A 13,462-nucleotide genomic window follows, 5' to 3' on the forward strand; every position below is an offset into this window, starting at 1 on the left:
AGGATTGTAAGGATTTGATGCGGGAGGAATTTGATGGGGAGGGTGGAGCCTCATTTTTTGTAGTGAATGGGAAGTTTAGAGCGTTTGTCAAGTAAGTATTGTAGCAATCGGAATCTACGAGCAGTTTCTTGTCGTTTCAGTCTTGTGTGTGGATTCCAAGTAAGTCTCTTGTCAAGATGGAGTCCTAAGTATCGAATCTGTTCAACAGGCCTTGCGCTCATAAAGTTAAATTAATATGCTTATTGAATAACAGTTTATTGCCTGATATGAATCCTGAGTATTGTACGGGTTTGGCAAAAGGTATAACAATATTATTCATAACTATATTCGAAGGAATATATATTTATTATTCGGCTTCTGATGTAAGAATAATTTACTTAATAAAAGCAGTCATCACATTATTATATGTTACTTTGACACTTAATAAAAGCTTAGGATGGTTAAGGAGTTTGGAATGAAAAGACGCAAAGCAGTCATCACATTATTATATGTTACTTTGAAACTTAATAAATGCAGTCATCACATTATTATATGTTACTTTGACACTTAATAAATGCAGTCATCACATTATTATATGTTACTTTGATACTTAATAAAAGCAATCATCACATTATAATATGTTACTTTGACACTTAATAAATGCAGTCATCACATTATTATATGTTACTTTGATACTTAATAAAAGACTACATGATTCCAGTTGCGGACATGGACTGCTATCTCAGTGGACGATTCCCCAGTCGTCCTGTATCCCAAAGGACCTATTAGGATCTCCCCTTCGCCGATGGCTAGGGTGGCCCAGCCAACCAACGCTAAGAACCTCACATCGCTATCCTTCAGTTCGGCGCTTCCACTCCTCATGGAATCTCCTTACCGGGTCACAGAGAGAGCTGGGATCGTGTATCTCTTGCACTGGGACAGTCCTGCTCTGGTGCATATCCCGGGGTAACTATTGTACATTCTTTAAATATTTAATTAATTTTTAAAAGATTTAGTTTGTAAATTGCTATGAAGAGATTAAAGGATCTTTATTTCCATTAATCATGATTTTTACATTGTCTTTATATCTTTCTCATTCTTAAAGAAAGATTTAATCACATATCAATGCTTGGTATACAAGTATACCAATAACAAGTTACAGTTGATTTAGCTTTTTATCCCTTCATTTTTCGAAATTCACTTTTACTCTCAATTTATACATATTTAATTTATTTAAGGTTGCGGTCTATAACAGTACAAAATAGAAGAAAAAAATTAATGTTAAACAACGGTTCGTCCCACTTTACGGGACTTTGTCAGGGCTAAATGAAAACGAGGTACAAACATTGTAAGAAGGGACAAATAATTAGAATACTTACAAATAAATAGTAGAACAATACTTATTAAAAATAGTTACAAGGTAAAAAGGTAGGTGTAAATGGTAAACAGATAGGTGAAGTAAATGTGGCAAAAGTAAGATAAGAACAGTAACAAGTAAAAATAATAAGAATAATCATATAAAAATAACAGATAAATGGAAAAGGATATACCTGATCCTGATGCAAAAGTTTGAAGACTGTGAAGTTAGGTGTGGGTTTCTCCATAACCACTAACCATCAGAAATGGTTATATTTTATATAATATAAATATAAGTAAACTAACAGGTTCATCTTATATCTGATCTAATTTTAAAACAGGAACAATGGTGCCAAAACTGGAGGATTAAAATAAATTCCAATAAATCCCACCAAATCACATTTACCCTTCGTCGTAAACCTACGCCTTGCCCCACAGTATCTTTTAATAATACCCCACTTATTCCTGTTGAACAGATCCGTTACCTAGGACTAAATCTGGACAAACAACTGACATGGAATCCTCATACAAGACTGAAAAAACAAGAAACTGTTTGTCGATTCCGACTATTACAACATTTACTAGACAAACGGTCCAAACTTCCAATCCATTAGATTGGACTGATCTACATGATTGTTATAAGGCCTATCTGGACATACGGAGTTGAGCTATGGGGCTCCACTAAACCATCGAATCCAATCCTTACAGTCCAAAATCCTTCGTAAAATCCTTAATGCTCCTTACTTTGTCACAAATCAAATCATCCATCAGGACCTCAATGTCCCATATGTTGCCAATTTGGCCAGAACCAGATACCAATTCTTCCATAATAAACTTCCCAACCCCTAAACTAACTCGTTTCTAGCCTGATAACATTATTGAATAAGAGTGAAAATCATGAAACATGTTATTATAAAACATTATAATAAATCTAAAAAAAAATATTTTAATTAGTCTAACCCTTTATGACGAAGTAGTAGGGAAACCTATACCTGCCACCCTCTTCCTACAATTTTCAAACTTTTGCATCATGATCAGGTATATCCCTTTCCATTTATCTGTTATTTTTATATTATTATTTCCTTTTTACTGTACTGTACCTTACCATTGCCACATTTACTTCACCTATCTTTTTACCATTTACCATATCTTGTTTTCATTTGGCACCGACGAAGCGTAAGTTAATTAGTTTGTACCTTTATTGACCGCCAACCGGACTATCTTTCTACAATCTACTTCAAAGGTCAACTGTCTTACGAAAATTTAACTTATATATTTTCAATTTTACCACATTTTTACTGTTATTTACTTTACTTAATTTTTTAAATAATATTTGCTGAATTTTTAAGAAAAATATTTCCAAATAGTTATTTATTAATCATTACATCAAGAGCTGATGTAATGTAATGTGATTTGCTGTCATCTATAAGCAAGTGAGCTAACCCATAGAGGTACTGGTGACTTCCATCCATGGAATCCATGGAGGCCAAGTCCACTGGGACAGACACATACCTCAGCTCAGGAGTATATAATTATTTTGTATTAAAAGATTAAAGTACAATAAGTGAGTAGCTAAACACAACACCTGAGTGGGTGATTGAGAAGAGGATTAAAGAAAGTAAGGTCTACACATTACAAACAGAACTTATAAATATAAAATAATAATATATTTCTATATTCTATTTATCCAACAGGCTTCATTTTAATTTATAATTAATTTTGATAATATATTTGAGTACAGAAATTATCAGAATTAAATGTTGAAAATATTTTATACATGAACTAAAAGAAAAAATAAATAGCAACCCAGAAATATTTTTATTTTATTTTATAACACATGAAAATTTTAGAAATACAAATGAGGGAACATCTCTCAGCCTGAATTCCTTTTTAACCAATATTTTTCATCTTGACAACAAGGTACTGACAAGAATCTCCCTTAATTTTGTTTCCATACTCCTTTAGTACAAAAAATATCAGAGACCAATGAAAATGTTAATTGTGAAAGGCTATTATTTCCATTTGTTAATAAACTTCAATAAATGATTATTTCATACATTTAAATTCCCTGTTAAGGACTATTTCGAAAACTGAACTCCATGTTATTTTTGTGTCTTCATTTTTTCATTATAAAGTCAGATAAATATTTTATTAATTCTATAAATAGTAATTGTTTATTTTTTCTTTTATTCTTCATTTAATAACTATTTAATAAACAATTAAGAGTGATTTTTGCTGGTGTCTAAACCCCTACATAATCAATTGCTGAAAGAAAATTAAATCGTTATAATAACCATTCAAGGCCCAACAGGCTTCAAGGCCGTTCTGGTAATAAATAAATATAAAAAAAAAATTCATTGTTAACATTTATGCTTTATTTTGAATTTTCATTTATATATCAATTTTTTTATTTGAATATAATAAGTTAAGAATGTATCTATTAATATATTACATTTTTTTCTCTTGTTTTTTATTACATTTTTGATACAATACAATGCAGGTTATATTTTTCTATTGCCCTACTGAAGTCCGGAGATTCTCTAAAATCCCGAAATGAATCTCGTCACATAGATGCTGAATCTGAGTGTTTACTTCACTTCAATGATTTTTATTTTCTTTCTGGCAGAGTGCTGGTGGAGTGGAGTCTCAACAACAGTGGGGTAGGACTGGCCTGGTTGCCCGTGTCCGTGGAGCACACCAACTGCAGTCGAAGTCTGAGGGACCAACCTCTGTGGGAGGTTTGCTCCGAGTCCGTCAACGAGAGGCAATGCACGGCTACCTGCGGGCAAGCGGCAACTCCTAAGGGGTCAGTACAGTTATTGTTATAGCTAATCATAATTTATGGATAGGAAAGGTTTAGGTACTCACTTTTCACAGACAGGAGGCAGGTTGAAGCCTATGAATGCTTCAATTATCAGAAAACTATCATCTGGAACTTGAACCTGTGTCTTACCAATACCATCGAAAACCTACGGAATTTAATTTTCTTTTTAAATTCATCTGCCGCTAACAAGAGCAATAATAATTCCATAATATTCGTAAATTTTAATATTTCAAATTTTTATATTTTCACTCACAAATTTAATTTTAATTAATCTTTTCAGGTCTTTGGAAATGTAACTTTATTGAAAAACGCCCAACATAGGAGCAGATTATAGAAATTTTATTATTTCTATTAATTTAAAATTTAATCCTAATAATATTTAATAAATAATAATATATATCTAATTAATAATAACACAATTATTCGATATCAAAGAACTCATTGAGAAAGAATTCAAAACAGTAACTTGAAATTAAAGTTATAAAAAATAATCGGAATCAACAAGCCCTTGACAGAAAAGCAGATTTTTTTTTTAAATTGTGAATACAAAATATAATTGTGAGAAAATATATTTTTTTCTGATTTTCGATTTTCCAGCTTTGCCTAAAAGGTATCAGTGGATTTAGCTGAAGAACTATGGGGATTTGATTCCTTTAAAACATGTCTTAAAACAATAACAGAGGTTTGTATAAAAAAAAAAAAAAAATTAACTTAGCAAGAAATAAACCAACACAGCAAGAAATAAATCAAAACAGCAATAAGGAAATCAAAGTTATAAAAAAAAAATTGGAATCGATAATACTCCTGTTGAACTAGCAAGAAAGCTAGAATTTTTTTAATATTCGTAGTAGGATTATAACTGTAGGAAAGGTGAATTTCTGCTTTGCTAACCCATATCAATAACTTTCAGTTTTTATGTCTTTATAAAAGAGAAAAGGAGGTGTGGAATAAAGAAAAACTCCTCGAACGTTTAGTTTTTCTTTGTTTCACGACACTTATTCTTCCTTATAAAAACATAAATTTTTCATTGAAATTGGTGATTTCAGGCCTGTATCCTCCTCTTTTCAGATTAAAACTGCTTATTTATTAAAGCATTCTTCGTCTTTCTCTCCTCCACGGTTCTCTATCCCATCTCCACATACCAGTGGAAATGAGTAAAAGACCACACTAATATCAAAATTAAATTTTAAAATAAAATTCATAATAAGTTCATAACTTCTGTTAATAACTTATGTGTGGTAAATTCGTTAACGAATGAATGATAATATTTTATGATTCTAATAAATATCAAATAAACACAAAATTTAATAGCTAATTTCCATGGTGGGGAAACATTTCTTAAAATTAATAGTCTTATGTTTTTGAGAAGATGAATCCAAAATTATCTTTAAAAATATCATAAAACATATTTTAAGCAGTTATTTTTTAAATTCGTTAAAATATTCGATTGTCAGTGCCAAAAACCTACATTGTTAGTTAAGTCAAAAAAAGTATATAAAGAAACTCATAGGGTAATATTTTGTAAATAATAACTTATTCAATAAGTTTTAAATTACAAACACACAAAAAAAAAAAATTCTATAGTAGTAGATGAAAAATTACGTTCAACTCGATGTGAAATATATGGCTGCTATAACACCTCGAGAACTTCTGAAGAAAATTTTTTAACATTGTTTCAGAGTTAGTTCAGAAAACTTTTTCAAATAATTCCTGCTAGTTGGTGAGAAGTGTTTTGAAACTGGAATACGACAAGTATAAAAATACGTTTATATTAACTTTTTTAAATAATTAATAAAAATTAATTTTACGAGTTGTAATTTGATTTTTCAAATTTTATTTAATTAAATCAATATTCATTGTTATATATAAATATAATTAAAATTAGTTGATGACTTAAAATTATCGTAAGTAATAATGAGTTAAAATTAAAAATTATTAATAGATTATTTTTTACAAACGCCTGTTTTGACTCCAATTCAGAACTTCTGTCTATCCTCGGACGTTTACCTGTCGGATTCATTTTTATTAATTTTATGGATCCGTTCTTTACTAAACCCTGCAACCATACGCACCATCTTATTCGTCGAAATGCTATAATCTGAAATATATTTACCGTGTACACTTCCCTCAATTCAGCGTTGTGTAGTCTTGTCAATTCTCCTGTTAACTCATCCTTCTCTGGTCCGAATATTTTATTTTCGAAAACCTTAAGGCGCTGTTCCTTACTTCATGTAAGAGGCCACGTTTTGCATCCGTAAAGAACAGGAGGTAGGATAATAGTTTTGTAAATTCTCGTTTCCAGTGAGAGCTAAGCAATTCCGAAGTTAAAAACAAGCATTTGTCGCCTTTTTGAATTTATAAATTTAGTTTTTCTAATTATCACAGACCCTAAATAATTACACCTCTCGAACTATTTCGATACATAGTTCTTTACAAGATTTTTTCTTCGGAGTTTTAGCTAGTTTTTCAGTTTCATTCTCTTCACCCAACAGTACCATACCAGCAGCACACATTCTGTCTTTCTAATAATATATTCATTTTGAAAACATTACTACTTAGCGTTATTAAGGACTGTCAGAAAAAATAACTGAAAACGATTCATTAGTTAAGTAAAACAAGGGATATGTTTTAGGCTTATTATCATAAATAATAATTATAATTACTGAGTTGTATCGAATTAATTTATAACGATGTCTCTTCTACTAGTAAAAAAATCAAGAAATTTAATAAATATATTACAATATTCCGAAATAACATGCATAAAAACATACATACTTGATAATAAAGGTCAATTAGTCAGTATTAAAGCCCTCTGTGGTCTCCTTGTTAGTACTAGTTCCTAAAAGGGTTCGCAACAGGGAAAAGAATTTCTTTATTGCTTATATTTTGTTTGAAAACATCTTTTAAGGAGAAAAACACAATATTCTCAGCATCGAGGTTATTTTGTATAATAATTTATTGTAATAATATTTAATAATAAATTTGTCTAATCTATATATTTTTTTATTCTTAATAATCATACTATCTTGGGTCCTTTACTTTCTATATTTATGGCTTATGTAAAAAAAAAAAAAAAAAAAAAAAAAGCAATTACTATGTTTATATGGTTTCTTTCTTCTATATTTTTTAGACAATAGTAAAAAAAAGTAATGAGTATCGTTGTTACAACCATAGCAGCAAGAAAACATTTATTTTCTTCTCGAGTTAGTCATAAAAATTGTATTATATTTTATATTTATCTGTTTCTTATTATATATAACAACGAGATATAATTAATTATTTAAATTAATTAAAATTGCTTTAATTATTGCTTATAATCCATATTGGTATTACAACAATACAAAATATCGAAATAAATATGTACATATCAAAACAAAATATCGATATTCATATTTCAAAATCTATATGATATTTTAGTCATTTTGAACAAAACATCGATATTTCGATAAAATAATATCGGAATATTGTTCTTATATACTATATCGATATTACAACAATAGAAAATATTGAAATAAATACGTAATTATCAAAATAAAATATCGATATTCTATTTTTAAATTTTCTTCAATAAAACAATTATATTTTAGTTAATATTTTTTATGTTTATGATATGGTGATGGCGTTTTTATCTTTTATGGGGAATGGACATATGGGCAAGTACTTATATTTGTTGTTGGGCAAATATTCCAGTACATTCACCTGGAACAGTGATAATCGATAAGCGGTCATCCCTAGTTTGAAGTGTGGTAGGATATATATTTCTTGAATGAACATATGTACAAAAATTAAGTGATTTCTTTTTTTTTCCTAAGCCCCATGGGTTAGAAAGAAAAAAAACAATAATAAAATAAATAATAATACGTGGGTTTGAGGTCAAGATGGACAAAAAGCTGGTTGAGGGGAAGCTCTTTCACTGCATCGGAAATGCATTTGAAGAGGGGGCTGAGACAATTAGGATGTTTTAGATAAGAGGTAGTGTTGTGTGTTAGTCTAATGGTGTCGGAGCACACCAGGTTCAGTAAGTTGACCCCAGTCTAGTCTGAGGCTGTCGTGTGGGTCTGCCATCTTTGTGGCCGTCCAGTCAGCGTCAGTGTCCTGAATAGAGGGTTTGTGCAGTGCTGGAGGCTATAAAAAAATCGTTGTGTTTTATGCATGTGGTCAGTCTTGTATAAGCACACTTTTATAAATCATTAATTGAATAATAATAAATAATTAATTGAAGTGAAAATTTTACATTCCCACCATCTTATCTCACATTTAAAACATGCCCTTATAACGAGTAGTATTGGTTGATGTACAACATGTCACAATTGCACAAGAGAACATAACACCAAAAATAATAAGGCCATCCGTCCCGGTCAGCTTACCCCATAACCCCTTTTTTGTACCCTTCATAAAGTAGATTACATGATGAGTAGATACATATTCCTAATAATTTAATATGTATATTTTCAATTCAGTTCGTCTTTCAATTCTCAATTTCATTCTCGCCATTAGAAGATCTCCTCTCCCCGTTTTGAGAAAATATTTCAAAAATGATTTAGGACCGTCGCTCCTCGGGTTCTTAGTGCAGCGGGGCCTGCCTGGAGGATTCCCTTTTTATGTGTTATAATCTTCTCAGGTGAGATTGTGACATGTACTCCAACCAACCTATTCCCTATTATTATCTGTTTGAAAAGTCAGATAAGTAACTCTTTTTTTTTTCGTAACCTCCTTTATTTATTTATTCGTATAATACATAAATGCATATTACAAGGAGTATATATGTAAAGTGAATACAAGTGAAATATTGCCTTGTGGCATTATAAGGTTGGTTGTTTTTTTTTTTCTTTTCTTTCTTACCTTCCTGTAATGAAATAAGGTTGGTTGCAGGATCCAATAAAGGTAATAAGCCAACGCTGGTGGATTATTGGAACGGGAAGGGACGTTCCGCTAGTTAGGTGGGAGTGTAACGACTTTAGACTGCAGAGTTCAAAGTCCTTCCCTCGTCGAGGACGTCATCTAAATGCACTGCCACCTACCAGGTCTTGGTGGAGGGGTAATTTCACGAAACAAAGGATTAGAGCAGACCTTCAACCCATTAAAAAGTTGTATGTCCTGTCGACTTATGAACTCCGGTACAGTGGGCAGTTGGGTCTCTTCATGGATGACACTGTTCTTGGCCCTCTGATAAGTGGTTTTCCTGAAATCGAAGAACGGATCCCTGGAAATACTGCAGTCTGTGTAACGTAGTTTTGTAAAGGTAGGTGTCTCATTAAAGGAGAACCATGGAGCAGAGTTGTTCTGATAATTGCTTTGTAGATCTGTAGTATCAGGCGCAGTTATAAGTACCTCGATAGTCCTATAATAATACCACCTTTCAAACATTTATTTAAAACGAAAAGAGAAGCGACTTAAATTATTTAAATTGAGCAACATTGTAAAAAGTAGCTAAAATTTGAAAACGGCTAGATAGTTGAATAACCATTCCAGCTTCAACATTACAAACTGCTTCCTATTTTCCTGTTGTAGACAAGGCTTCTGCCAGTGGAGGGAAGGGATGCAGACGACCCGGCTGTCGAGGAACTACTCGACCTGCAGCACAGAACTGCTCTACTGCCCCGACAGGTGGTGCGACCCTTTGGAGGAACTCAACCCCAGGATCTGCTCCCAGGACTGCAGTAAGATATCACATTTCATTATTTGCTTCTAAAACAATTTTAGAAATATATTCCACCAAAGAGAATAACAATAGTAAATTGTATTCAATATTCCTATGCTTTCTTTTACAAATTACAATAATAATCATTATTTGTCTAATTTAATATATTTATTAATTATTTGATTAAAATTGGTTAATATTAATAATAAAGCAACTAAAATTGGTCCACTCTCAACAAATTTTATTTAAATTCACCTACGTTTCGGTCCTTAAGCCATTGTCAAGAATCCAACCTAAAAAAATATTTTCATATTATTCCCTCACACATAACACTAATATTTCTTGAACACTTCTCATTGTTGATTTGTGACAACCCATTAAAAAAACATCTAGCACTTACAGATCAATTACCCATGTCATATAATCTTCAAAATAATATCATAACAGTTTCTTATTAAAATAGTTATTTTCTTACAAAAATATATAACCTCAATTTAACAACAACTATTTTTTTAACAATTTTCTTCTTATCAAACACAATAACAATATTAACAACAAAACCTACCTTGAACAGATTAATACTGCTAGCACCTAATTTCAGAGCTTAATTTATGTACATTCAATTTAATTAACAACCATTTTTTATTTATTACTTATAAATATAATTTTTAATTGTGACTGAATTATGATAAGTTAATAATTGGGGTATGTTTAAGAAATATTAGTGTTGTTTGTGAGGAAATAATATTAACAATTTTTTAGGTAGTCTCCTTGATAATGACCTGAGAGAAAAAACATTGGAGAGTTAAAATATCGTTGAGTTAAAACATCGTAGAGAACAAAGGGATCACTTTTAGTTAGTTGTGTTATTATTAATAATTATTATCATATCATAATAATACATAAACTGTATGTTAAAGTTTATGAATAAAATAGATATATTTTCTTGGAAATGTATTTAAATTCAAATTATATTTTGAAACACTCCTTTTTCTATAGAGACTTGTTTTTTGTTTTTTTTCATTTTACTCTTTGATATTTTATTTTATATATTAAATGAGATATTCAAAGTGTAGAAAACTACAAGAAAACAATACTTCAATCAAATCTGCGACAAACATAAAAAAAATGTCTCGTTAGTATAATGGAGAAATATAACATCATTCGCCAGCTTGCGAACGTGTGATCATACCATAGTGGCCTAAGCTTGGCTTTTTCCTCGACTGGATTCTTATCTTCACTCTGTACCAACTGCTCGATTTATGCTTGAAAAGGGTCCCCCTTATCTTCTTGTAGGATTAGGTTCAGTTTGTCCCTTAAATCCTTTTTTCTAGTTGACACTCTATAGCAGGGGTGGCCAAATTTTCTGTATAAAAAATGTGCTTTTTATTGTATAAGTGTGTCGCAATCGACTTGTCATAGATGCAGGCTAAGGAGGAAAAAAGGGTGTGAAATGCATACTAGGTTTATACACTGTGTATGTATCAGTATCAGGTGCATACCAGCCAGGTATGGGTGTATAAGTAATTTATATGTTAATATATTATATTAAAACTATTTTTTATTTTTTAAATCACTCATTAGGTTTTCGAGATACAGGCTCATGAAGAAAATAAATTTCCAGACCCAACTTTTGATAGCAGCATTCACGTACATGCGTTACCTAAAACATTCGATTTTTGACACTTTTTCAAGATAGAATTTTTTGTTGTGCTATTTGTTCGTAAATATGAAAAAGTTGTTATAAAGCTGCACAGTTTGGCTGATAATTTTATTTCAATATTTCATTTTCGCTTTTTTTGTTTTGGCATGGAAACTCATGAAAGAATAATATGACTTACTTTTTGCTAATCTATCACTAGCTGGGTGAGTACACATCGTACTGAAATACAGATATACGACTTATCTACCTACGTAATAAAGAAAACAATAATTATTTAAAGAGCCATAAACATAGATATATAATAACTTTTGATCTATATGAAATATGTCTGAAACTATTGTCTTCTACAATCGCTTCAAAGTCGATATTTCACGGAATCTCACCCCAGATATTGCGAGCAAGCGACGATCAACCCAAATTGTCCTTGTGATCGTCATGTTGGTCACCTCTGATCTATAGCAACGGTCCCTAAAAATTTTCACCGCGGCACTCTTGTTCAGGTAAAAAAAATTCGTTGCACTTTTGTCGAGCTTGCGGCACAATTATCCTTGGAGCGATTGAATAAGGAAAACAGTGAATAGTAAATACTAGAATGCACTTTATATTACTATTTAGATGGCCCCCTGACCTTATATTGTAAACTGTTTTTAGAGTTCTACTACTGGGTAGTTCGTTTCTCTTATTCCTGTATCATATCATTCTGTCATTATGATCAAATTTACTTGTTGTATTTTTTATACAGTTGTAAATATCAATAAAAAAATATATTACTATTTAAATTTAAATTATTTTCTAACAAGATGGCCACGGGACCTTCTAATTTAAATTAATGTTTGAAGTACCATCAATGGGTGGTTCCTTCCCAAGATTTTCAAGTGTATATGAAACATACTACATATTTACCTATTGTATTATTTTGTACAGTTGTAAATTACATTAAATAAATAATTTTAAAAAAAAATTATTTTATTTTCTATTTTTTTTGTTTTATATTCAGTAGGCATTCGCAAGGGAAACCTAAGGTAACCCAAGGAACCCAGTTTGGAAACTACTGCTCTATAATGGTTATATATTATTATCGATTCTTTTCATATTTTATATTTATATTCATATATTTTCACCTAATGGATCTCAATTCCCAAATGCATTTCTCCTTGTGTTTTGCTTCACCTCTATTCTATCAGCTATGATTGTTTCCCTCTCTAAACACTAAAATACTATATTACCTTATTTCATGTTGTAGCTAAAGGCGTGGTGCTGGGTACCCTGGACAACGGCACAGGAATAGCCTCAGGGATCGGGGTGTGCACCTGTGATATCATGTGGATGTGCCACTGCGGCCCCAACGACAAGCAGAAGGGCCCTAACCCCAACGTGCCCAGAAACCAGCCACGCCAGAGCCCAAAGCCTCCTTTACAACGTAAGTATTAATGAAAAGAATAATTTTGATTCAGTTTTCGTTAAGAAGCAACCATATGATAGGTTTCTTCACTTGTTTTACGACCATATAACGCAGCTAGTTTCTTGTATCCAATACTAATAACGTTGGATAGATAGAATCGTTGAGAACTCCAGTAATCTTGTTTTTCCCTCTACCAAGTGAGTTGAAGCTTGTCCGAAGGCTCAAAGGTTTTATGTTATTATAATATTTCTTTTCTTTATTTTAATTATTCACTTATTTAGCCTATATGCATTTGACCAGCTTATATAGCTCTCAAGCCGCAGCTCCTCTTCTCCCTCCACCTGTTTACGGACAATCCTCATAAACTTATACTGAACAATGTAATAGCATGTATATATATTGAAACAATAAGGAAACAATATTTACAGTAAAATATGGACAGTAAACAATAGATGAACAATCTTTGCAAACTTTATTATAAACAAAAGAAAAATACAAATGCCAAATCAACTATAAAAATTCACAAGCTCGACAAAAATAAACTTTATCTATCTACACAAATAAAAGAAAAGAACTAACATGAAGAAGGTATATATA

General features: G+C 31.2%; 1 protein-coding gene across 1 annotated transcript in view; it reads left to right on the forward strand.

The window, feature by feature from the left end:
- Ret (Ret oncogene) overlaps positions 1-13,462 on the forward strand; it is a gene marked incomplete in the record, with an annotated part of 98,871 nt that overhangs the window by 52,628 nt on the left and 32,781 nt on the right. Inside the window, 4 exon segments of the mRNA XM_067047260.1 lie at positions 701-945; positions 3,962-4,141; positions 9,671-9,819; positions 12,707-12,883. Of these exon segments, the coding sequence (XP_066903361.1) occupies positions 701-945; positions 3,962-4,141; positions 9,671-9,819; positions 12,707-12,883 (751 nt within the window).

Source organism: Halyomorpha halys, unplaced genomic scaffold (assembly GCF_000696795.3).
Source record: "Halyomorpha halys isolate HHAL.00 unplaced genomic scaffold, Hhal_1.1 Scaffold479.1, whole genome shotgun sequence".
Lineage (NCBI taxonomy): Eukaryota > Metazoa > Arthropoda > Insecta > Hemiptera > Pentatomidae > Halyomorpha > Halyomorpha halys.